Source organism: Cryptomeria japonica, chromosome 6 (genome assembly GCF_030272615.1).
Source record: "Cryptomeria japonica chromosome 6, Sugi_1.0, whole genome shotgun sequence".
Taxonomy (NCBI): domain Eukaryota; kingdom Viridiplantae; phylum Streptophyta; class Pinopsida; order Cupressales; family Cupressaceae; genus Cryptomeria; species Cryptomeria japonica.
The window spans coordinates 285,190,924-285,215,854 of NC_081410.1; the positions used below are offsets into that span (position 1 = coordinate 285,190,924).

The 24,931-nt window shown below is 36.6% G+C and overlaps 1 protein-coding gene across 3 annotated transcripts in view; it reads right to left on the reverse strand.

The window, feature by feature from the left end:
* The window catches only part of LOC131031990 (phosphoinositide phosphatase SAC7), a 211,088-nt gene extending 187,645 nt beyond the window's left edge, over positions 1-23,443 (reverse strand). The window contains exons 1-9 of one of the 3 annotated variants that reach the window (XM_057962870.2): positions 23,241-23,443; positions 22,274-22,454; positions 21,683-21,766; positions 17,229-17,356; positions 17,050-17,141; positions 16,853-16,910; positions 3,162-3,218; positions 3,014-3,047; positions 2,725-2,805 (exon numbers count right to left, since the gene is read on the reverse strand). In XM_057962870.2, coding sequence (XP_057818853.2) covers positions 2,725-2,805; positions 3,014-3,047; positions 3,162-3,218; positions 16,853-16,910; positions 17,050-17,141; positions 17,229-17,356; positions 21,683-21,766; positions 22,274-22,418 — 679 coding nt within the window. In that variant the 5' untranslated portion in view covers positions 22,419-22,454; positions 23,241-23,443. Of the gene's footprint in view, positions 1-2,724; positions 2,806-3,013; positions 3,048-3,161; positions 3,219-16,852; positions 16,911-17,049; positions 17,142-17,228; positions 17,357-21,682; positions 21,767-22,273; positions 22,468-23,057 lie in introns of all 3 variants that reach the window. The other 2 variants (XM_057962878.2, XM_057962886.2) reach the window with 2 other exon arrangements.
* Positions 23,444-24,931: the final 1,488 nt, after the last annotated feature.

A 24,931-nucleotide genomic window follows, 5' to 3' on the forward strand; every position in this document is an offset into this window, starting at 1 on the left:
AACCAATCAGCCGAGGATCTTTGCTTCTGCTATATAAATGCCAAAGTCATGTGTCCCTTTCACATATATCAATACATGCTTCATTGCAACCCAATGTTTTTCCTTAGGGGCTGTAATGAAATGAGATATGTACCTCACCTCATAACTTAGATCAGGTCTAGTGGTTGTAAGATAGATGAGGCTACCAACTAGTTGCCTGAATGCTGACTCATTCACCATTGATGAATCTTATTTGGCTAATAGTTTAAGCCCTTTCTCCATAAGTGTAGATGAAGGTTTGCAATCTTGCATCCTAAACTTATCCAACAAACTCCTGGCATACTTTGACTGAGAAATAAAAATGCTAACACTTGTCTGCGAAACCTCTACACTGATAATAATGCAGAAGTCCCAAATCTGTCATGTCAAACACTTGACACAGATTCAATTTAATCTGTTCACGCAACTGTGCTCCACTACCAATAATGATGATATCATCCACATAGATGACAAGAATGATGTCATTACCAACACTCTTGACATATAAGTTAGGATCTAAAGGACTTCTTTGAAAGCCCCGTGCAACCAAATATTCATCAATCTTAATGTACCATGCCCTAGGGGCCTTCTTTAGGCCATAAAGAGCCTTCACCAGTTTGCATACCTAGTGCTCTTTGCCTACAACCTTGAAACATTGAGGTTGTGTCATGTAGACCTCTTCCTTAGGAGTCATCTACTCGATGGCTTGTGTGGGAGACTGATTCAAAAGGTACAATGCAGTATACACTGCCTCAACCCAAAAAATTTTGTAATGGTATAATTCCTCCGCTCAACAACACCATTCTACTGAGGGGTATAGGTTGTAGTAAGCTTACACTTGATACCATATTTAGCACAAAAGTTGGCAAATTCATTGGAACAAAATTCATCCCCATTATCTAACCTAAGAGTTATGATGTGATGTCCCAACTCTTTTTCAACTAATTCTTTAAAATCCTGGAAGTCATTAAACACATCTAATTTTGCTTTGAGAAAAAACACCCACGTTTTTCTACTAAAATCATCAACAAACAGAAGAAAATACCTGGCACCAGTGACTGCTAATGTATTCATTGGTTCACAAACATCTACATGAACCAGCTATAAGACCTTGGATGCTCTCCAAGCTTGTCCATCTAAAAAAGGAGTTTGATGTTGCTTCCCTACCTGGCAAGCTCCGCATAAACCATGTGTCTACTACTGAATCTCAGGTAAGCCTTCTATCAAATTCTCCTAAGCTAACTAAGAGCGATATGATAGGTTGAGATGCCCATATCGCTAATGCCAAAGAGTGCTTATGGAAGAACTCTTCGCAGCCATTGCAAGTTCCAGGACTCTCCAATATTAACCCGTCTATACAATCCATGATCTTCAAGGCCAACTGCAATAGTCTTTTTGTACTCCTATTAATAATGTGGCACTTGTGTGCACTGAAGACGATATCCAACTTCGGACGGTGTCACATAATCTAACTAACAGAAAGCAGATTGAGCTCCATGGCCAGAACGTGACAAAAATGCATACAGCATGACAATTCATCACACACACAGAGAACTTGAACAATAAGCTTTCGTACAAACTTCAAAGCATAACAAAATTTAATATTTTTTTCTCTCAAATATAACACCCATATATATATAGGGTTTCAAAGTATCACTTTGCACAATTGCATGAAAACTAAAATTATTTTCAAATAGAGCTCAACCACAAAACAAAGCTTCTCCTCTAAAAATAAGATCAACTAAAATAAAAAATGGCTTGTTCTAGAATTCCTATGCTAGACTCTCCAGTGCTATATTTGTCATCTACATGTTCTCAAATGAGCTACAACATTTCAAACCCCATCAATCTCCATTAGGATGTCATAAAATCATTATCACTAACAACCGCTGGATGAAATAAGACTTAACCGTTGCATACACTTTGAAACTAGCATAATTTCCTAATGTTTAAGTTTGTTTTGACTTTCTAAAACATTTATCTGAAATATTTCTGATTTTACCTTCATAAAATAGCCTAACAACAGAGAGAATTTACAAAAAAACAATTCTTTTGCATTATGAATTATTCTCTGTCACCTCAAGATGTATTATCTCCTAGAATGAAATCAAATTCTGTGAGTTCGAGAGTTTTTATTTCTAATTAGGAGAGGCATGGGGTAGGGAATTAAAGTTGCTGGGGACAACTGACTGTTTCACGATTGGCTCTATTAACTCAAAACTTTCCACAAAGTAAACCAAAAGGCTGCAAAAATCAATAAACTTGGGATGGAAAAAAAGTCTCCAGATCTCAATTATGAGATCCATATTCTAGTATTAAAAGGTCAGTAATGCTGCAGCAGACGCCAAAGACTACTCAGATAATCTGATGCCTTAAAGTAATACTCTACAGGTAATTTTATTATTCTGGTTCCATTCTAATTCAGATCCATTTCACATATTTTTAAGGTTTAAACTAAATTATATCTGGTTCTGTTGTCATCCTAATTCAGATCTATTTTAAAGCTATTTCCACAGAATACAAGACAGTAAAATGTGGAATTGAAATTGCGAATAAGTAGTGTTATGTAAGCCCAGGTTGACTCATACAATTATTATCACATAGCATCATAATAAAGCTGAAGACAATTCAGAAAAAAGAGGAGAAATAGGTCTCAAATAATGTTGATTCCGTAGTTAAAATAATTAAATGAAACAGACACCATACCTGTTCGGTGCATGCATCTTCGTGCTATCAAGCTCACATTTAAATTTGTTTTTCCAAGAACTGTCTGAAAGGTCTGAAAGCGTAAACTATTAAGTTAAGCTAACCAACAAGCTGACATTTCTTCCATGGCTCTTTGAGACTAAGAAAAACATAATGGAACTATTTTTTTACTATATGGAAAATCTGTCCATTTCTCCATTATAATGAAACATAATTGAACTATGATTGAACTATTTTTTGTATATTAGGAACACTGGATCACACAATTTTGTTCCATTGTATTGGATATTTCCTTGAATTATCGGGAGAATATATGGACAAAGCTGCATCATACAATCAAATTCAATGTAAGTGTGTCAATATCTGGTCAGGTAAGTGATTTAGCCAATAAAAACATGAGATCTGTTTGATTCTTGAGAAAGAGGAGCTTATAATACCTTGCACTGAATAAGCTCCTGCATCATGCGCTTGTTCCAAAGAAATCTAGTATCTGCCTGATAAAATTTCATAGAGTAAGAATTAAAATATGAGCTGGAACTGCATTGATGTTTCTCAGCAGCTAGTCTGAAACAATTGATTTTCACAAAATGCAGATCCACACTTAGAGTACATTGATGAAGGAAGTTTCCCCTGAATGCTTCAGCTTTGAAGATATTGATGCTATTTTCAGTCATATAGACCAATGATGTTCAAAATTAGCACAGTTGGACTTGGAACAACAAGGAGGAACACGATTGTGTACAAGATTCACAAATACATAAAGAAGCAAATTAGGAGCTTCTGCACTCAATTAAATGCATAAGATCGTAGCCTATACAGTATTTGATTTGAAATATACATAGACCAGGCTATTTTCCATTTTATAGCCATAAAATTTAAATTTAGGTGATAACAATGCACAACTTAGACATACACCCATCATTTGTTCTTCATATCAGCACAATGAATGCACTGTAACAACAATGTTATAGATCTATTGCAGCAGAGAAATCAACCCCTTGGAGAACATCAAACTTGCATTTCAAGCACAAAGAATTAGACACAAGAGCATCTGGAGCTACAGTCACCAAGTGGAATAAATAGATGTATACGGCATGCAAAATGGTTATCTAAGGAGGATGCCGTTTTCAGAATCAGGGTACAAGGATACAAGCATAAGGAGTATACGTCAGAAAAACAAACACAAACTTCAACTTAAAAAATTAGATTGAACTATTGTAAAATTCAAAAATTGAATCAAAATAATAATGAGAACGTTTCCTCTCAGCTGTCCTCTGTTGTGTGATAATTTTCTTTGCAAATTTGTACTAATCAAACCTGTGTTTTTCTTAATCTTTGTCCAGTTCTCAAATACGCTTAACATGTTTGTATTCTCTTAAAATTCCTTTGAACAAATGAGAAAGTAATTAGATGGGATCTCTTAATTTTTTGAAGTTGGGTGTTGCCCATATTTCTTTCTCATTTCCTTTTTTCCTTTCTCTAGGAAGCAACTGATATCCACTCAGGTGTTGCAAAACATCAACAGACCTTTACTTCCTGCAAGAAATATATCATGCAGGTCTCCCCGTCTCCATCATAGTACTTATTTCCAAAGTGTCTGACCTATTGCCTTATGTTACTTGTCTTCCAGTTTTAGTGTCAAGACTACTACTCCCCACCATTGGAAGACTGTATCAGCTATTTATGGAGAGATTCCTGCTGTTTAGTGCAGGTTTTGCTACAAGTATGCTGTTGTTGCATTTTCTGTGAAAAGAAGTGGTGGTATTCTCATTTAAACATGTTTTACACACATTATTCTCAGAAACTAGCCCAACTTGCCCAGTATCCAATTATTGTCGTATCCATATTTATTTCTTCTCAGTATGGTATATTATCATTGTGATTTCCATTTGTCCTTGTTATATTTAATCATGACTGTATGATAAATCTACCATGCATCTTCTTGTACCCACAAAATAAAAAATTGCCTTATGTCAGATTCCAAGTTGTGTTAAGTGCAAAGCCTTTAGGACTCATCTTGTTTGTTGTGCCTTGCCATCCTTTCTCCTTTTCAAATCTTTGTAGGATCCTAGAATTGAGTGTTCTGACAGAAGGAATGATTTTTTTACGATAACTCAGGTTATAGGGGCACAGTCGGATAAATCAAAGCACCTGACCATTGAGGTCAAATTCAGAACAGTTCACAGATGTGCACTTGGGAAGCTGTGTCACACTTCATCAAAAAACAATGCAAGTTGAAATTCAAATATTTTAACAGTGCATAGGCACACCTAGGAGATTTTTACAATTCGATCTAAGTTGATCCATGCCAAGCAAATTGTACCATCCACCTCACACCAATGCACCAGGTTTCTCCATTCCAGAATGGAAACCACCATCCCTGCTGATCCCTAGTCTTTCCTATACTATAAAATTTTCAAAGGGCACTATCAAAAAGCTAACCACTGCCCACTTGGTGAAGCAATCCCAAATCCCAAAGCCCAACAATCATCGTCTAACCTAGATCCTAATGATCTTGCATCCACATCAAACAATCCACATCATAAATCCCATATCAAGATCATTGACAAAGGGTGTGGAGAATATGATTAACAAGATGCCTTTTATATGGGCAAACCTCGTCTTTCTCCTCAATCTGTGGCCAACCCCAACATGAGTGAAAAGAAAACAAAGGCTTAAGTCTAGCATGGTCCTACTATCTTCTATACAACATGGTTTCTATGTGGATGAGGAGATTGAAATCTCAAATAGCTCTTGGTTCTTGATGATGGAGAATCCACATCTTTCAAGAATAATCAATATCCTATAGCCAATAAAATATGTAAGAATAATAAATATAAAGGAAAGGGCCTTGGACTTCTTGAACAAAAAATTATCATGAAATTTTAGGTACACAGGGACTAGGATGCATGTCTCCTAACAAACAACCTAATGTGATTAACAATCCTTCTATGGTCTTTGAGGAAGCTTCATCGGATGAAGATGAAGAAATTGAAACAAAGTGCATCCATTTCCTTCATGACGATCTTACTACAACAAACCTATATAGCATTATTACCACCTTTACTATCAACCTTTACCCTCATTATCCTAGAATCTTTGATTGGGACCAATGAAATATCACATTGTTTGACCTATGTTTCAAGGATTTTGTGGCATATAGTTATGGTTTGGAGTTTGTTGGTTGAAAATTTTGTACACCTGGGAAGATGTGCAAAATTGTGGTTTTAGCCACCGTGTGAGAGTATAAAACTCTCCTAATTTAGGGAAGGCTCCCCCTTTCCTACTAACTAAATACTTAATCTAATTTAATCTAATATGGGTGGAACAGCAACCTTTCCTCTTTTTTCAGAAAAGATTATTCTTTCCTCTTCCTAGAAAAGAAATAACAATTTTGAAGATAATAACAACAGTTTAAAAACAAGACAAAAGAGGAAATGAAGTTTCCTGAAAGCACAAAGAATTCTGTCACCTCCTCCGAGACTAGAAAACAGCAACTAAGCACAAAGTCTTAAGTTCCCACAATCCTATCTACCTTCTTTTAGAATGATAAAATAAGAACAGTATACAGCATATGGCAGCACAAAGTCTGCAAGTATGATGCACCTTCAAATTACTTCAAGTGGGAACAACCACAAGCACAAAGTCTTGCAACTCTTCTCAGATTTTAACTAACAATTAAACAAATTCAACCTTCACCATCTGCAACTCAAAGTCTACAAAAAATCGGATTGAAGCTCCTTTTAACAAACTTCACTACAACAATCTCATGTAAATATAAAGCACTATGCCACTATGACACAAGAACACAATTGACACAAATGGTGGTTTTGGGATTTTCATGGTTTTACATTAATAAAAAGTGGTTTTGGGATTTTCATGGTTTTACATTAAAAAAAAGTTTAGAATTTTGCAAATTGGAAATGATTTATGATGAATTTTTAATGGGTAAAAACAAGACTCCCTCTTATTTTTCCATTCTGAATTTTAAGACTATGTTCAAATTTGTGTCAACATTTTTGTGACTGCCACACACCAAATATAAATTGGCATCATGAACCGAGAACTAGATGGTTAGAGGATGGTTAAGAAGTGGCTCTAGACGCTATTTAGGATACAAAGTGACCTATGGTTATTAAGTGATAACTAAAGATATTCATAAGGTAATTAAATGAACCTAGATAATTCCACAACACACCTAGAAGCACTTGTAAAGGCTTGGTGTGAGAGAGATGGACATACCACACTTTGGGAGGTGTTGGGGATCATGTCAATTGGGTACCCTCGCCATTGTGATGGGAGGCATACTAAATCACTTCTTAGCCATTCCTTGGGCTAAAACAATGACACTCCCTGCCTTGCCTCTAGTTTCCTTATCTAGGATGCCCCTAGATTTCATAACCAAGAGACCCATCTCTAGCCATGTATGACACTATGTTTCCATTGGATGATACCTTGATCATATTTCATGTTCGTACATGTGTTGTATGCTTGGTGTTGGCATGTATATGTTGCATTATGTGAACTCTCTCATGCTTACGGTTGGTGTTGTCTTCACCCTAGAGCATTTTATTCTAACTGGTTGATCATATTGGTTGCCATGTATACTATGATGGCTTATCTTACTTGTTTTCAGGTGGATGCTATGATTGTTATTCATATTGATTGGCATGTTTGTGATCCATAATCCATCGTTTTCTGGAGTGTGTGTACTTCTTCTCAAGTGACTATCTCTGAGCATGGTGGAGTGGACCCAAGGGTACGACATGGTTGAATGGCATTCAACCACAATTGAGGATCAACGAACTTGAAAGATTATTCTTGGATAGCATGATGGACTCTAATGGTACTTTTGCAATTGTGTATCTCTTTTCATTGAAAAAATGTGAATATTGTAAAGTGGGTTCCAGAGACCACTGTATGATGAATATGATAATGTATTTTATTGATTCTTGACGTGGGTTATGATCCATCCATGATTAGTATAAGAAACATTGGACGTAATAATTCATTGATGTCATCTTATATTTATCCAAACCTCGTTTTGGAATGCCGTTGGTATGTTTAGTATGTTTAGCATAGATATCTTAGTGTTGGATAATATTCTACCCATATAGGTAGCAAGGATCTTATTATTAGTTTTAGCCCATGTCGTTGTTGGTGTCGAAGGGGCATAGTGTTCTATAATGCTTTCTCTATTTTGACTAAATAGTTGTTGGTAAAAAGAACTTGGAGCATATTTGTCTTTGGGCTTAAAATGAATATAATGTGTTAGAGAATATTCAATTTTGGCATCATTGGATCTTGTGTTCTTTTGTCTACCTAGATTACGATGTGTTTGTGAATATCCATAGCGAGTTGGTGTCATTTTGGATCTCCTCTTGGTAGAAGGACAAGTAGCGTGTGTTGGGAACACTTCGCTTGTTCCTCATGTCCATGGACTCATGTGGGAATCCCTTGTAGGCATGTTGGAGATTGAGTGCAGTTCTCTCTTGGTCTCCTAATCATTTTCGATCATTTTGAAGTTCTTTTGTGTTGTTATCTTGTTTTTGTGTGTCTTGGGTGTTGCCCCTTGGTATGAGACCTAGAAATAGTCATCCATTTAGTCACTGACTAGGACTACAGCACAATTTTTGGACTCTACTGCAATTTTAGGACACCTGAGTAGTTGCACTAGTGTCCTATCACAATAGTGTCCCCTCTAGGCGCTAGTGTACTCTCGCATGTTGTAATCCCTTGTTTCTTTGAACAGTCGGTATCTCTGACCTTTTTCTAAAAAAAAATTTTACAAATCGTTCCCCTTGGTCTTGTTAGTCTTCCCAAGTTGACACTTGGTTGATAGATGTCCCTAATTGGAAATTCTTCCACCATTTGCATTGGGATGCATGCCTTTCCACAAAAATGGCCTATTGTCATTCTTATTAACTTAAGGCTTGTACCTCCTATTAGTGCAACCACTAGTGAAGGTTGTCCCTTGTGTTTGAGAGTTGTGTGGGTTTTTGTGGAATGGTTTCAAGATAGTTGTCACCCTCATACTCCTTGTTTGAGATGTTGGCAATATGTTGGATTTGGTTAAGTGTTGTCATTGATGTCAACACTATATCCTGGTTGGATATGGTTCTGCTATCCCAATTGGACCTATCCTGGTTAGACTTGGTGTTTGTCTTGGTTTTGGCTGTGATTCTGATCCGGTATGATCAGATCCCTCAATTCGGTTTTGGATGGTTATTCAAAATGGCTACATGCTTGTCATATTCTATTGGTTCATGATTTGGTGCTCCGGAAGCTATTGCTTATGTTCCTGGTTGGTATTTCCTGGTACCGGTTAGCGATATTTGATGATATGGTTCAGTGATTTTGGTCCGGCTTATGGGAACAGTTTCTAACATGCTGAAGGTGCTTCTTGATCATGTTCTAATTGTTTGGTGGCTTCGCATTGGCTGGCGTGTTGTTATGATGGTCCTATTTGGATCCCGTTAGATATTCTGTGTTATTACACTGAGGGTTTCTACCGATTGGTGAAAAGTGTTGGAGATTGGTCTTAGTGTGGTTTCCGGCAAATGTAATTGTTTGGGAATTTGAATTGGGTCCATGCTATGTAATGTAAATCATAATATTGGTCCGGTTATATCATGTAATGTAATTTTTGTAATTATGGGTTTATGGGTTTAGGGTTTAGCCGACCTTATCATTAAGGTTGATGATTTGTATTTATAGGTGACTTATTCATGTAATCTGGATATGGATGGTATCGATGGTTATGTCTGCATTATCAGAGAAAGGTCTATGTGCGAACAGTGATATATCATTCAGCAAAAGGTTGTAAAGGATTTGGTGTTGCAGAGCAGACATTTGTGCTTAACCAGGACTATATCAAGCATTAGGAGATGCTATTTCCACAATTCATTCTTTCCGGATTGTAGTCCAATGTTTTTGTAAGTCAGTGAGACTTTCTTTTGTGATGAGCAGTGAGCTCTAGGTGGTTGGCCTGATTGCAAGTGCAATCCCCATTGTAATTATTTCACATACTGCTGCAGAAATATTATCTGATTGTGGGTAGAGTTTCCCACCATGGTTTTTCCCTTTCCACGTCAAAAACATTGGTGTTGTGTGTACTGTGCTTTCATGCTTTATCTTTCATTGTGTTGGTTTCTTTGTGCTTCGGTATAAAGGTTATAATCTGCATTAACTGCGAATATTGGTACCCCCCCCCCTTCTTAGTTTTCTCCTGGTATCAAAATTGTCTAACATGAGAAACTACTGATCATTCCAACTAAACAAGCTAATGTCAACACTGTATCTCGGTTGGATATGGTTATGCTATCTCGGTTAGACTTGGTGTTTGTCTTGGTTTTGGCTGTGATTTTGATCTGGTATGATTTAATCCCTGTATTCGATTTTGGATGGTTATTCAGGATGGCTACATGCTTGTCACATTCTGTTGGTTCATGATTTGGTGCTTCGAAAGCTATCGCTTATGTTCCCGGTTGGTATTTCCTAGTACCGATTAGCTTTACCGGTTAGCGATATTTGATGATATGGTTCAGTGATTTTGGTCCGGCTTATGGTAACGGTTTCTAACGTGTTGAAGGTGCTTCTTGATCATGTTCTAATTGTTTGGTGGCTTCGCATTGGCTTGCGTGCTATTATGGTGGTCCTATTTGGATCCGGTTAGATATTCTGTGTTATTACACTGAGGGTTTCTACCGGTTGGTGAAACGTGTTGGAGATTGGTCTTAGCGTGAATTCTGACGGATGTAATTGTTTGGAATTTGAATTAGGTCCATGCTATGTAATGTAAATCATAATATTGGTCCAGTGATATCGTGTAATGTAATTTTGTAATTATGGGTTTATGGGTTTAGGGTTTAGCCGACCTTATCATTAAGGTTGATGATCTGTATTTATAGGTGACTTATTCATGTAATTTGGATATGGATGGTATCGATGGTTTTGTCTGCATCATCAAAGAAAGGTCTATGTGTGAACAGTGATATATCATTCAACGGAAGGTTGAAAAGGTTTTGGTGTTGCAAAGCAGACATTTGTGCTTAACCGGGACTGTATCAAACATTAGGAGATGCTACTTCCACAGTTCATTCTTTCTGGATTGTAGTCCGATGATTTTGTAAGTCAGTGAGACTTTCTTTTGTGATGAGCAGTGAGCTCTAGGCGGTTGGCCTGATTGCAAGTGCAATCCCCATTGTAATTATTTCACATACTGTTGCAGAAGTATTATCTGATTGTGGGTAGGGTTTCCCAGCATGTTTTTTCCCTTTACCGGGTTTTCCAGGTCAAAAACATTAGTGTTGTGTGTACTGTGCTTTCATTCTTTATCTTTCATTGTGTTGGTTTCTTTGTGCTCCGGTATAAAGGTTGTAATCTGCATTAACTGCAAATATTGGTAGAAAACTGATTCACCCCCCCCCTCTCAGTTTTCTCCCGGTATCAGAACTATCTAACATGAGAAACTACTGATCGTTCCAACTAAACAAGCTAATGGCATCCCCTAGTTGCCCCACCGCTTGCATAGGTTTTCCTTGGCATGATGAGTGTCTTCAAGTGTGTTAAGGTGTGCATTCGAGGTGGATGGTTCCCTCATCCTACCTTGGTGTTGTGTGCACGAGAGCATGCAATCGTAGGTTAGTACTTGATCGTTCATGTGATGTCATCCCACCCTCAATTTTGCTCCACCATTGGTAAGTCTTCCATTTGTGCCACCTTGCTTGGAGCAATGGTGTGGTCACTCCTATTGTTAGTGTCCTTGTGTCATGATTACCATGCCACTTGTCTGCAAGTTGATGTGCAATGCAACATGTCAATGTCATATCTTAATCGTTGGTGATGTTGTTGAAAAAAATTGTTCAATTGGATAATGTCCTAAGTGTGTGGCTTGGGGCATTACACAAAGACAAAGGAGTGATTGTATAAATGGTTAGTTATTCCATTTGGGCTATCATCTACACAAGAGAACATTTCCCAAGCATGGATGAGTGAACACCTAGATAATGCCTTCATGGCACAAAACATACAAATAATCATTTATTTTCCTTAGATGGTTTTGTCCTTAGACTCCCTTTGACCCACTCTATCATTCCTAAAAATCTCTCTCTTTTCTTTGCTTCCTATTTCCCAAATTCCTCCTAGCTTTGTAATTACAATTTTACAATTTCATACAATTTCAAATCAACAAAATTTGTAATGCCAATACAAGTCTCTTACATTTCTTTGTAATGCATTCACTCTATGCCCCCAATCTTTATCTATTCAACTCCCATCCCTTACCCTTCATAATCCTTGATTGACTCCTCATTATCAAGTGTGCAAAAGTGGAAAAAGCCAACAATGTGTGGACTCTTTGCCAAAGAGTGAACTAGAGCCTATGGTGACACACTACCCATAGCAAGAAAGAGCAAGCTAAAATCTCAACCAATTTTCTTAAAGGGGGTGATGACTCAATGTGGTCAGACAGATGTAGAGAAGATGGTGCCAAAATGTATCCATCCAAGACGAGGTCATCCAACCTCTCCTACGCCTACAATCCTATCACCTCCAACGAAAGTCAATATATCAACCATCCTAGCCCATTGGATGAATCACATTCCATTCTTTTAAATGGAACCCATGAGGTAGACCTCTTGTACACACTATCCTTTCAGATATTAACCTACTCTATCATGTCTAACCAAGACACAAAATGTGACACAAAAGAAATAGAATCAGCTATAGCACAATAAATATCGCAAATAAATAGATTTAGCTCCCTGAAAAGATAATAAAACACCAATCCAAGCTAGATACATGAGCATGAACAAGATTATCTCATTCTACACATACAATCAAAGAAAGCATTTTACAATTTAGTCTATTGACTCTAGACCATTCATATGGTCAAAATACAGTCATACAAACAATAAGATATAATACACAGCTTCCAAAAACCTTTAGTAGGTCAAACTATAGCACATTTTAAGGAGAGTAGTGGGTTGTAATGTCCCTTATTAGGAGGATGTCAGTTTACCAATAATTAGCATATATCATTAAATACTATTATGCCTTAAATTAAGCGTTTGAGATTAGAGAACAACTAATTCTTCATAATACAATCAATAACCAGTTATATTTAGGGTTTATCCTTATTACTTCCCTAACGCTAATGAAGGATGTGGAATTACTATGCTAGGGCACTTGTAAACCAATCTACAAGCAAGCTCCCTCAAGATTTCAGGTTCACAGGTCCATACCCCATCTTGGGACTTCTCCCTCGGGGTTTCCGGAACACCTGTCCGTACCCCATTTTGGGACTTACCCGTCTTGTAAGGAATTACTCCACCTCTCCCTACACAAACCAACCTATCCTCACAAAGGCATTAGCAAATGATTAAGGAATGGGCTATGAGTACACTAACTTATAATGCATTGTGAATGTATATGAAATTAAGTATGATTGTCATACATATTGCAGTCTATATTAATATTACTATTACATCCTACATAAGACATTATCAGGCTTCATATACTAAGCATACATATTAAGCACAGCCCCATGCATACCACCAGGAACAAGGATGTTACTGCCTGTAACTTAATAGCAATTCTGATCTGATCGATGGTGATGTCACTGGATGCTTTGATTCCTTTCCTTTATATCTCCCAATGTGAAGGAGAGGTCACACCTCTTCATCATGTATGCCCTTTGGCAAGAGACACACGCTTTCACCATTAGCACCCTTTGAAAGAGTGCAACTCTTCATTATTTCCTCTTTTTGAAAGGGACACAACCTTTTACAATCAGATCTTGTAATGTCCCCATTTTCATGAGCATCAATTCGCAGAGGGGTTTGGCCTATTATTTGACCCTCGTAGGCCAAAGAGTTGATAAGAGGGTCGTTTGGGCAATTTCTTGTGGCTTCACATTCTCTTTCTATATGATTTTTTGGTGAGATAATGTGTTCTCATGTATGTTGTCAATTGCACTTTATATTATAATGATATTTTAATTATCTAAAGTGCAATTAAATAATAAAATCACTTAAATAATATTTTTATTTTAAGGGGAATCTTCTAGAAAGTTCAATTAAATATTATTTTATTTCTTCTAGAAGGAGGCCGACCTCTTGAAAGAAAAGAATAAATAGAGAGGGCAGCCTCATTGTTGGGCATCTAGTTGTTGAATATTGCTTTGCTATGATCATTTGTAGAGCCAAGGGCTTCTGCAGAGTTCTATTGGTCTTTGGGAATGATACCTCCCATTGATTCGCATAACTGAGGTGGTGAAAGATTCCTCCGAAGGGTTGCAGCTGAGAGGAAGACATTTCAGTCTTTCTAATTGAGCTTCATTGGTGGCCATAGGCCAAATTTTCTGAGGTCATCTTGCATAGCAAAATGGAGATCATTGGTAGAATTAGATTGCATTGGTTAGTTGCATTGGAGGTATATTGGAGGCGTTGGAGGACTGATTTTATTATTTTTTGAAGCCTGATGTAAAGTTACAGTCATATTGGACAGCCATTGAAAACCACAATTTCACTCATGGAGGGTTCATACTTCATACTACATCGATTCCACTTGCTAATTGGAGCGCCCTCTTTCTTGGGTCATAGCAATGGAGTTTAGTGCTTTAAGGAGACAAAAGGGAAGCCATTTATTTATTATTGACATTCATATCAGAATAGGGGCGATTTTGGAAAAGTGGTCGATTTGGCAAGAGGAGAGCATAAAGTGTATTGATATTGCTTGCTTCTTCATCCTCACTCCTAGGCGCTTCATCCAGGTTCACTTTGCATTGTTTGCATTCTAAGTTACCGGGTTCGCCCATGGACCCCCCTGGTACTAGTCCTGGTTCGAACGGGTTCCTGGTTCAGGTCCGGTTCGGACTGGGTTCGACCAGGGTTCGAAAAACCCAAAGGTGGTTCGTCCCTGGTCGAAACCGGGTCGAACCCAGTCGAACCCAGGCGGACCCAGGTCGAACCCAGGCGGCTAGGTGGCCCAAAAAAGCAAATTATATGCAAAATTTAATTTATTTTTTTGAATTCCGCCTGCTAAAAAGTGAAACTTATACCCTAAAAGTGACTTCTAAAACATTATATTCACTCATTTCACCTCATTTGTGTTGCAAACATATGTTTTATGAGAGCAGGTTGAAGAAAGGGTGAACAAAATTTGGCTTCCAAGATCAAAGAGGAGTTGAAGACTGATGTTTGTTTTGTTGTTTATATCATGCTATGTGACATGCAAATTTTTAATTCATGCTTATAGGCTTCACAAATATCAAAATATATATATATATAAAAAAAAAAAAAAAAAAATTTACATGTTTTTGTACTAACGAACCCAAACCCCTTTTCAAAATTTTGCCGTACCGGCGTACCAGGTCTTCGAACCCGAACCGGTAACTTAGTTTGCATTCAAATTTCAATCATGTACGCATGAATTTATGGGCTATCATTAGTACTCAGAATTTTCTGAAATAGTATTTCATTGTAAGCCAATAGTCTTGGCCATTGCTTAAGTACTTTGTAATCAGTCAATTGCTTTTCAATAATAAGGAGGAATAGGTAGCATTCAGCTCATATGTTGTTACTCCAATTAATTAGTTGCATGCCAAATGTTTGTAAAAATGTCTCTTGGCTGTAGGTGCACATTTTTCATTTGAAATTCATATATGCATTGGAAAAATCAAAAGAAGTCATTAACGCATTGAGTTTATAATTTAGATATCATAGAAATCATTTGCAGTTGCATTTCTTGTGTCAATAACACGCAAAGTTATGCAAAGCCTTTCTTGTGTCAATAACACGCAAGGTTATCAAACTGAAACTCAGACCAGCAAGCTAAATGTTTGTATGTGAATTGTTTGATATTATTCCTTGGGCCATAAACATCAAGAAGGCAATCAAATTTTGATAACAGCAGGTTTAGAGATTGTAGGACAAATGTTTGACAATATTCCTTGAGCCTATCTTCAGCATTTTAAGGCCATAATCAGCAAGGGATATTACAGATCTGCATTTTTATTTAAATCAAATCTGCAGTTCTGATTCCCCAAATTATCCCCCTCTCAAATGAGGTTCTCTTCCCCCTTTTATATCTCATGTTTGAGGGAGTCACAACTTTTCCTTCCATGTCATTTGACCATTCATTAACTAAATTAAATTTTAATTATATTTAACTATATTCTTTTATATTTTATTTTTATTTTTATTCTTTTGTATTTTAATTTTATTATTACTATTTATTATTAAATTCTATTTCAAAGTGGGGACATTACATGGGTTGTGCTGTAGTCCTTGATCCATACTATGATCCTTCTAAAGACTTTCAATCCCCGCAGTCTAGCTAGATTGCACAAATTACTTATCAAACTATTGAATCACTTGCATTCTTTGCACATTCTTGTACTATTGTATCATGAAAGTTAATGTAAGTTATAAGTTAATCTTGTAGCTTTTTGTTAGCATTGGGATGTTTGTTTTAGTTAATGCTTATGAAACTTTGAGGTTGCATTTTGGAGGTTGTTACCAAAATAATTAAATTAAGAAGATAATTAGTGCAAAAGAAAATCTCCAGCGTGAAAAGCATATACAACACACATAGAAAGAGGACTTGAAGTGCACTGACAGAATATACAAACAAATTGACAGCTTGTGTACACAAATCAAGGTACATTTTAAGGACCATGCCTTAACCAAGAACTAAACCCATCCATATAAACCCATAAAACAATAAAATCAAGAAGATAATTACAGCAAAAAGAATATATCCATATTGGAAAAAAGCATATCCAACACATGGAAAAAGAATTTGAATTGTGTTCAGAGCAGATGTTTAGCTGAATAATAATGTTAAACACCAAGCTTCATCGTCTCTATTGAAAACAACTGTAGAAGCAATGTTCTTATCATCCCACTAATTATTCTTCACAAAGACAATAATTACCACAATGTAAAATCAAAATTTCTGATTGAATGGACATACCATCTCAATAAGGATCCTTACCCAATAAATTCCAAAAATGTAAAAACAAAAGTTATGGTTAATCAAGAGCATGTGAAATCCTACTGTTGAAAAAGTCTTCAAAATATAGGGATTTATATGACTAACAAACTTGAAATTTTGATTAACATACCTGCTTCCAAAGTGGCAGCATCTTGGACTCAATTTTCAAGCTGTCAGACCTTTGTGCACTTCAAATCCAGCATTGCACATACAATCAAATAAGTAGTGATCCTTTTTCATAACAGAACAATATTGACATAGCACTCAAATAATTTACATCCACCCAAAACATTATCCAACATTAAAGAGATCAATCTGTGACCTTACTTTAGAGTTAAATCTACATCATATGAAAAGTACAAGCCAGGTGTTTTCTCTGCAGTCCTCAACAGCTTGGTAAACTCGTCCTCAGCTTTTTTCTGCTAAATCATTAATTCATAACACATATAGTTGAAAACCTTAAGCTGACATATCAAAAATCTAAAATTATATGAATTAATGTTTACCTCCTGCGGTGTTGACTTTTGCAAAGCAGAATTGCAAGGCAGGAATCGCATATCTAGAACCCTAAAAATGGGATGGCCCCTATAAGATCCAACACATTCACGAGCAGTAATGGCCAGAGCATATGCCCCTGTACATTACATAATAAATAGTTAAAAGCATGCAGGGAATACACTCAATGCAATGATCTCGAAACACTTTGTTGGCCTTTAGTTTTAAATAATAGGAAAATGAATTTAATAATTTCAGAGCCCAAAAGAAAGATTATTAGTTGGCCTTTAGTTTTAAGCATACGTATAGTTAGCAAAAATAGCCTAGCAATAAACTAAACTTGTTAATGCAAAATTTTAGATATGAATGAAATCATACCAATGATTGGTATACCTTTTGTAGCTAAAGATAACAAAAGAAAATTTTATTTATATAAAATTAATGTTTCCAATATTTTTCTCAATTAAAATAAGAAACTATCAAATGAGTATATATCTAAAACCAGAAGCAAAAAGGGATTGCATTTACTTTATGGCAACATTTTGAAATGGGCCCAATTTTCTCTATTTTCATTAAGGTAATACTACCAACGGGCATGACAAAGGACACAATTACCTTATAGATCAATCTAACATTACCAAAGCCCATAGCAAAAAGAACTTCTGAAGTTTTTTGTATCTTGGAGCTGTAACATATGTACTCTTTTTATATCAAACAAACTCTTGCACCTTGGTGCTACTTTCCCACTCTTGTTTGTATGTACATTGATAGATGTGAATTTCCTCAGCAAAATATTTTCAACTTCTCCATCTTAGGAAAATCAACAAAATATATACTATATGAAGGACCAGCAAGAGACAGCTAACTGCAACAGCTACAAAAATATATTACTCCCTCTTTCCAAGGAAAGTGTTTTTCTGTCAAACCCAGTCTCTCCCTTAGCAACTCAAACTTCCCTTCGGCCAAAGAAGTTGTCAAAATATCTACAACCTATAAATCCTAGGGAACATACTTAAGAACCATTGGTCCCTTCTAAACTTGGTCTCTGAGGAAATGATACCAAATGTCTGTATACTTAGAGTGATTGTTTACTAGATCAAGTGATGTTGGCATCACTCATTATCGAAGATAGTGATGCCACCATCCCATCTATGGATATACATGATAGTTGATACAACCAATAGGAACCAATCCTGATAGATAGTGATGCAACCATCTCTTCTAGACTAGAGGCCGCCATCTATGAAATAGACATTGATGCTGATTCCTCAGGAACTTGATGCAACTTTGATTGTCACAATACACAATTCTTGGCTCCATCATCTAATAGGTAACTTCTTTTGTGAGCTTGTGAAGCTAAATATCCTTGCAACTAGTAGAAGAAGCGGCCATGTACTTTTCCTTTGTTGAACTCAATATCATTGCTGCCTACTTCTTGTCAAACCAAGATATGATACCTAACTCCAAGTTGAAACAAAACCCTCAAATGCTCTTCCTAGCACTAGTATCACCTACTCAATCTAAACGCACAAAGCCATGCAACATCAACTCTCCATGTCCAACATACCTCAACCCATTCTGATTAGTCCCCCTCATGAATTGGAGCATGTGATTTGTGGCAATCCAATGAATCCACCTTGGGTCAACTATGAACTAGCTCTATGAATTCACTACAAATCAACTATAATATCATGTATTCACAAAGTACACGAGGGAACCTATCAACTTCCCATACACAAAAAATATCCCCCAAATCTTATTTTGAATTCAAAATCAGCTTCATATTTGGAACCAATGGAATACCCAAAGGCTTGCAATCCACCATTTGAATTCTTTATAATCCCTATTGTTTACTTCCCATGACCGAGGAAAATCTCACATGTACCTTGCCACACCTTAAGACCCAAAGTGCATAAAGTCAATGTCCTTCATATCAAAAAGTTGGCACCATTCACAGCTATCTATAAGGATCATGTCATCCACATACAATACCAAAAATAACAAATCAGATTTGTAAAACAAATAGTAAAGGTTAGAATTTGTAGAAGTCTTGGTGAAGCCCAACTTCAATAATTACTCATCAATCCATGAGTATGAAACATGTGGTGCTTGCTTCAACCCATATAGGGCCTTTTTCAATTTGCATACATGGGTCTCTTGTTCATGCAGCTCAAACTCCTTAAGCCAAACATACACTTCTTCATCTATCCTACCATTTAGAAAAGTGTGTCTTGCAATTGCAACGAATGCCTTGCCATAGTCAATGCACTCTCTGTGGAAGGACCCTCATGCAACAAAACTCACCTTGTACTTCTCTATGCTGTGGTTTGCTGCATGTCAAAACTTGTATCACCACATGGAATCAACTACTGACTTCCTTCTACACTTAACACTATCTCTAAAACATTGTGCTACACAATAGAGTGATACTCCTCTACCATGTTTCTCAACCACACATATTGAGAATTTTCCTACTCAAAACTAGAAGGCTCTACATCAATGATGGAATTCATAAATACAATATAACTTACAGAAACTTCTTAGGGGTATGATTTACCTAAACAAAATTCTTCAAGGCACCTACTTGTTATTGTTCCTCCTACAATGTCTAAGTAAGTCATCTATGCTTCCTACTATACTAGAACGTAAAAAGCCTTGTACTTAAACTTGGTTGAACTGCATTTGGTCCTTTTGTATCTCAGATCAACATCTTGGACAAAAAATTGTTCACCCTCTACAATCTCCATTAGAGGCTCCTAAGACTTAAGAGGACTAAGAATCCTCATCAAACTTCACATCTCAGCTCACTGCTATCTTCCATTGTGATAAAATATAAACCATGGAAGCCTTTGAGGGTTCATTATATCCCTTAAATACACCCTTCGAGCTAGAGGATTCATTATATCTAATCACGAGCATTTTCAAATTCAAAACCACACTCCCTTATGAGATTCTTTTGGCTGAAGCAGGAACATTGAAGGCATCAGTGATAACCTGGCTGCTAAATTATTTAAGGTTGAAAACATGGATAAGCATCATTGGCCCAAAATAGTTATGAAGGAGAAATTTGGCTGTAAGAAGAAAACTTGGGTGAAACAAAACAACAAATGGTTGAGCAAGTGGGACATCAATTTGCATGAATGATACCAATGAGGAAATAAAAAAACATGTGATGGAAAAATTCAGGGCTGCCATGTGGACAAGGCAAATTAGGAGGAAAAAAGCCTACTACGTCAAAGAGTTTAACCCAACCTAGGAACGTGGTGAAAAAACATATTTACGGGCAGTTATTAAGAAAAAGCAAGGTTGTTAATTGCGCAGCTCAGGACCAGATCGTGTCATCTTACGTGCAAAACTGGTAGATGGACTATACCTAAGTTTGGGAAGAGAGAACTTGCATATATTATATAGCGAGGGGGTGGTGGAGACTACATGTCACTTTATCATGGAGTGCACAACTTAAGAGAATATCCGTACTCAGTATGAAAACAGCTTGAAAGTTGGCAGCCTCCATGAGTTATTTGAGAAAGCGAGGATTAGCAAAACTGCTAGCTTCCTAGTCAAGATCCATAGTAGTAGATCCAACATCGAAAGGAATTTGAAGATTAGTTAAGGCTGCAATTCTCAGTCCCTTAGACTGCTTGGTCTCATGGACATCATTGAAATCTTTCCCTAATTTTCTATAACACCACCTAAACTCCTCTATGAATCTGTCAATTATTTTTTATAACTCCCTGTGATAAGATCCCTTGTAACTCATAAGACCTTTATGACTATATCTTTTTAACCCTTGGGACATTCTAATAAAATAGAAGTGCCCTTGTCCTGTAACACATTTGCAACTCTTTAATACAGATAAGAAATGACGTAATACTTATTTCCCCCCCTAGCACACAACTTGGGATCCTGACATTAAATAGATAAAATTAGGTAGCTGGGAAATACCTATTGGTATGATGCTCCTGACAGTAAAAATCTACCATTATTGTAGATATAGATCAAACATATCAAACATTTCGAACCATTTTCAGTCAAAAACTGCTAAGTAAATTCATTTATATCTGACTTAGATGAGTTTATTATCCCTGAAGTATCTGAACTATTTGTGCTTATTGATATGCAGATACAAAAGTAATTTCATGTTATCTAACCATTTGTGTAACGACTGGGTATTTTATATGTTTAGAGACCGTTTGGATGAGGATAACATATTCGATTGACAAAAACGCAACATCTGTTGCAAAATGTCTATGCAAAATTACAGTAAAAGCTTGCATGCAAGTCCAATGAAGTAGTTATAATAAGTTTGTGACAAAATCCCACAAACAAGTATGATAATTGAAGAGAAAAGCAGAAAGTGTCTTATACATGTGATGGTCAAGTGATAAATACCAATTAAACAGGATATCAAGAAACACATTTGATATCTTCCTCTCCCTCACTCTCTCTATGATTGTATACTTGCCTGCAAAAAGTTTAACGATTCCAGCCAGGCCAAAAATAGTCTGTGTCCGAAGACGCTGACTTGAATGATTGACAGGCATCTCTCCTGCACATTAATAGCATTATGTAACAGATTTAAGCTGACATCTTCAACTCAAAATTAACAATGTCAAATAAACGACAATAAACTTTAAATAGAGTTGCACAGTATACTCAAACATAATTTCTTCTAGAAGATATTGCATAGCGATGAACCTAAATTTGATTATATACTTGTCATCTAACATCATCTCAGGGTCAAATTAGACATATACATCTAGTCATGGGCTTTTCCTCCTGAAAAGAAAATATGATACCAATTGAATTCTTTATTTTTATCATGTTCGATGATCAAATCCTCAACCTTTAGGCATTTTGATAAAGTTAAAAAAGGATCACATCAGAAGTCAAACAATGTGGCAAATGTAATTTTTAACCTTTCTGTGACCGTACATATGTTCGAAACACTCTTCTTTATTTATTCAACAATTAACCTTACATTTAAACAAGAACTTACGAGCTACTAAAATCAGACAATCATAAATGTGAATGATATGGAATAAGAAAAGATCACCTATCGATTGCAATGCTCCATCCATGCGACTAATGGATAAAAGACCACAATTCCCACCATCTGTAGGTTCAATTATGTATTGGTCTGCAAATTCCCATAAACGCATCCGGTTACAGAGGCGTTGCTCCAAACTAGCTTGTTCCATGTTTCGTTCAAGGAAATCGCTTTGTAAACAAGATCCCTACCAAGACAACCTGGTTAGATTTTAAATTCTGTACAAACATGTACATTACAACTTTATGTTCAGGAAGCACAAAAAACAAATTGAAAACATTTCAACCATCTACAATTACTTGAATGGCCTTCTTGTATAAACAAAATGTATCGAGTATCAATTTATTAAGAAAATGTAACGAGTATCAATTTGTTAAGAAATTTTTACCACCACCCTTTCCAGTTTCCATAGCAAATCCCATTAAATATATGTAAGGATTCCATATTTGTTGATTTTATTATCCCGTTACTTGAAAGAGAATGAAGATGAAGGCATGAGCGTGGGTATAGACAAGAGTGATAGTGAGTATGATGGCTATGGTGATGTGATGCAAGGCAAAGAGTTCGGATCTGAGGGGCAAATAATATAATTTCTAAGAGGAAATGGAATCGCATTCATGCAAACAGGAAATGGGTTAAAGCAGTTCGATTTAATTGAATTGCAATGAGCGTCCCAACGCCCTCCCATCAAATTTGAATGATCCGTATATGTCAACTCGAATCGATCTATCGCTAAATAATATCCAAAAGCATAATGATTCCCATAACAAATTGAACACCGTGGACAGACCTGAAAAAGCTAAAGCACAGCTTGTGTGCATTATTAACTAGACAATGTTTACATCTGATATGTAATTCATAGCCTGCTTTATTTGACATCTGGCTAAATTATCTAGAATGAATTGCGATTGATAAGTCCCAGAGGAATCCAATAAGCGCGACGCGCGCAACAGAAGGGCAATATGATGAATACCTGCAGCTGAAGGCGAAGGCGAAGGCGCGGGAAAGAAGAAGAAAAATGAAAGCCCTGTAGGCTGTGCTAGTCTGGCAGAGGAAAAATGCCCGTGTATACTGACGTGTAAGTGCCAATTCCAGCGGTGCTAACACCGGGCTTCGTTGCTCTTTAATTTCTCAAAAGTGCTTCAGACTCGAAACGAACGAAATTAAAAATGAAAAGAAATTTGTACTAAGGAGAGCTTAGCTGGTTTGTTTTTTAACTAATTTTTGGTGTGGATAATTGCTTGGGGGTGGTATTGAGACTCTAACAAATGGTTTGTTAGGTGGTATATGTTGTAAACACCTATCTAGATGATATTGAATTCCAATATTTTTCAATACAAAAAAAATATTATAATAAAGATTTTATTAAATGAGATTAGCAATTCTTAATAATATGTTGTTATATCAATTATTTTTTATTAATATGTTTTTTTGGATATATAAATATTTATTTTTTATATCTAGTATTTATTGTTTAATCTTTTGCAAAGTATCTAAATCAAATGTTTTAGCTATTAATGTTGAAGTGGTTGGTTTTGTAACAATTCATGATGATGCGGTGAGAATTTGAGTTGAGAGAAATGGAGGGAACAGTGGGAACAGCGTTTGCAAGGGGAAATTTGAATTCGAAAAATGGAGGGAACAGCGATGTTGGTTCCTCTGGGTCTGACTCCACTGCAGCTCGAGGACAAACATCTAATGATGAGGATGGAAGATAGGATGGGGACCCACGAATATGGGACCCTCCTCCCGATCCTGAAAACTTAAAAAATTCGCAAGATTCAAGCCCTGAGGCGGTGCAGATCGACTCAGGAAATACCAAGGAGGGGCGAATACCTAAACCATGGAATAGTCTCTTTGCTAGACAAGCATCTAGTAAACTGACTGGTAAATCATCTTTCCCCTTTGTGAAGGATATATCAGACAATAGAACAGGTAAACTTGCGATTGAGATTCCTAATTTGGTTATTGACCATAGTATCTCTTTAATGACTCTTTCTCTGGTGGGGAAATTTGTTGGACCTCGACCTAATATTGAGGATGTTAGATCCTTTGTTAAGAGAAAATGGAGAATGAAAGGACAAGTTGAAGTCTCTGCCCTGCCTAGAGGTTTTTTTGTGTTCTCCTTTTCATGTGGAGAAGATCTGGGAGCGGTTCTAAGTGGGGGTCCCTGGATGTTTGGAAAATCCTCTCTTTCTGTTAGAAAATGGACCCCTAATATGGAACTAAATGACTCTTTTTTTGAATCTGCTCTGGTGTGGGTTAGGTTGCCCGGGCTACCATTGGAATACTGGGTGGAGGATGTTTTCTCAGGAATTGCTAACTCCTTTGGGGAGCTTATTGCGATAGACCCAATGACTGCAGCTCGCAAGAGATTGGTGTATGCGCGCATCTGCATCAACATATCATAGAATATGGATCTCCCAAGTACTATTGACATAAACTCCAAACTTGGGTTATGGGAACAAGCCATTGAATTTGAATCTCTCCCTTTTGTGTGTTTCTCTTGCAAAAAAGCAGGTCACTGGGCTAAGGCTTGCCCCAGCAACCCTAAAAGACCTGAGATTAAAGGAAAAAATATTCACAAACCAGTTTGGAAAGAAAAAAATAACAACAAAGATTGCAACAAGTTAGAAGAAAAAAGCGGAAATCTAGTAAACAAAC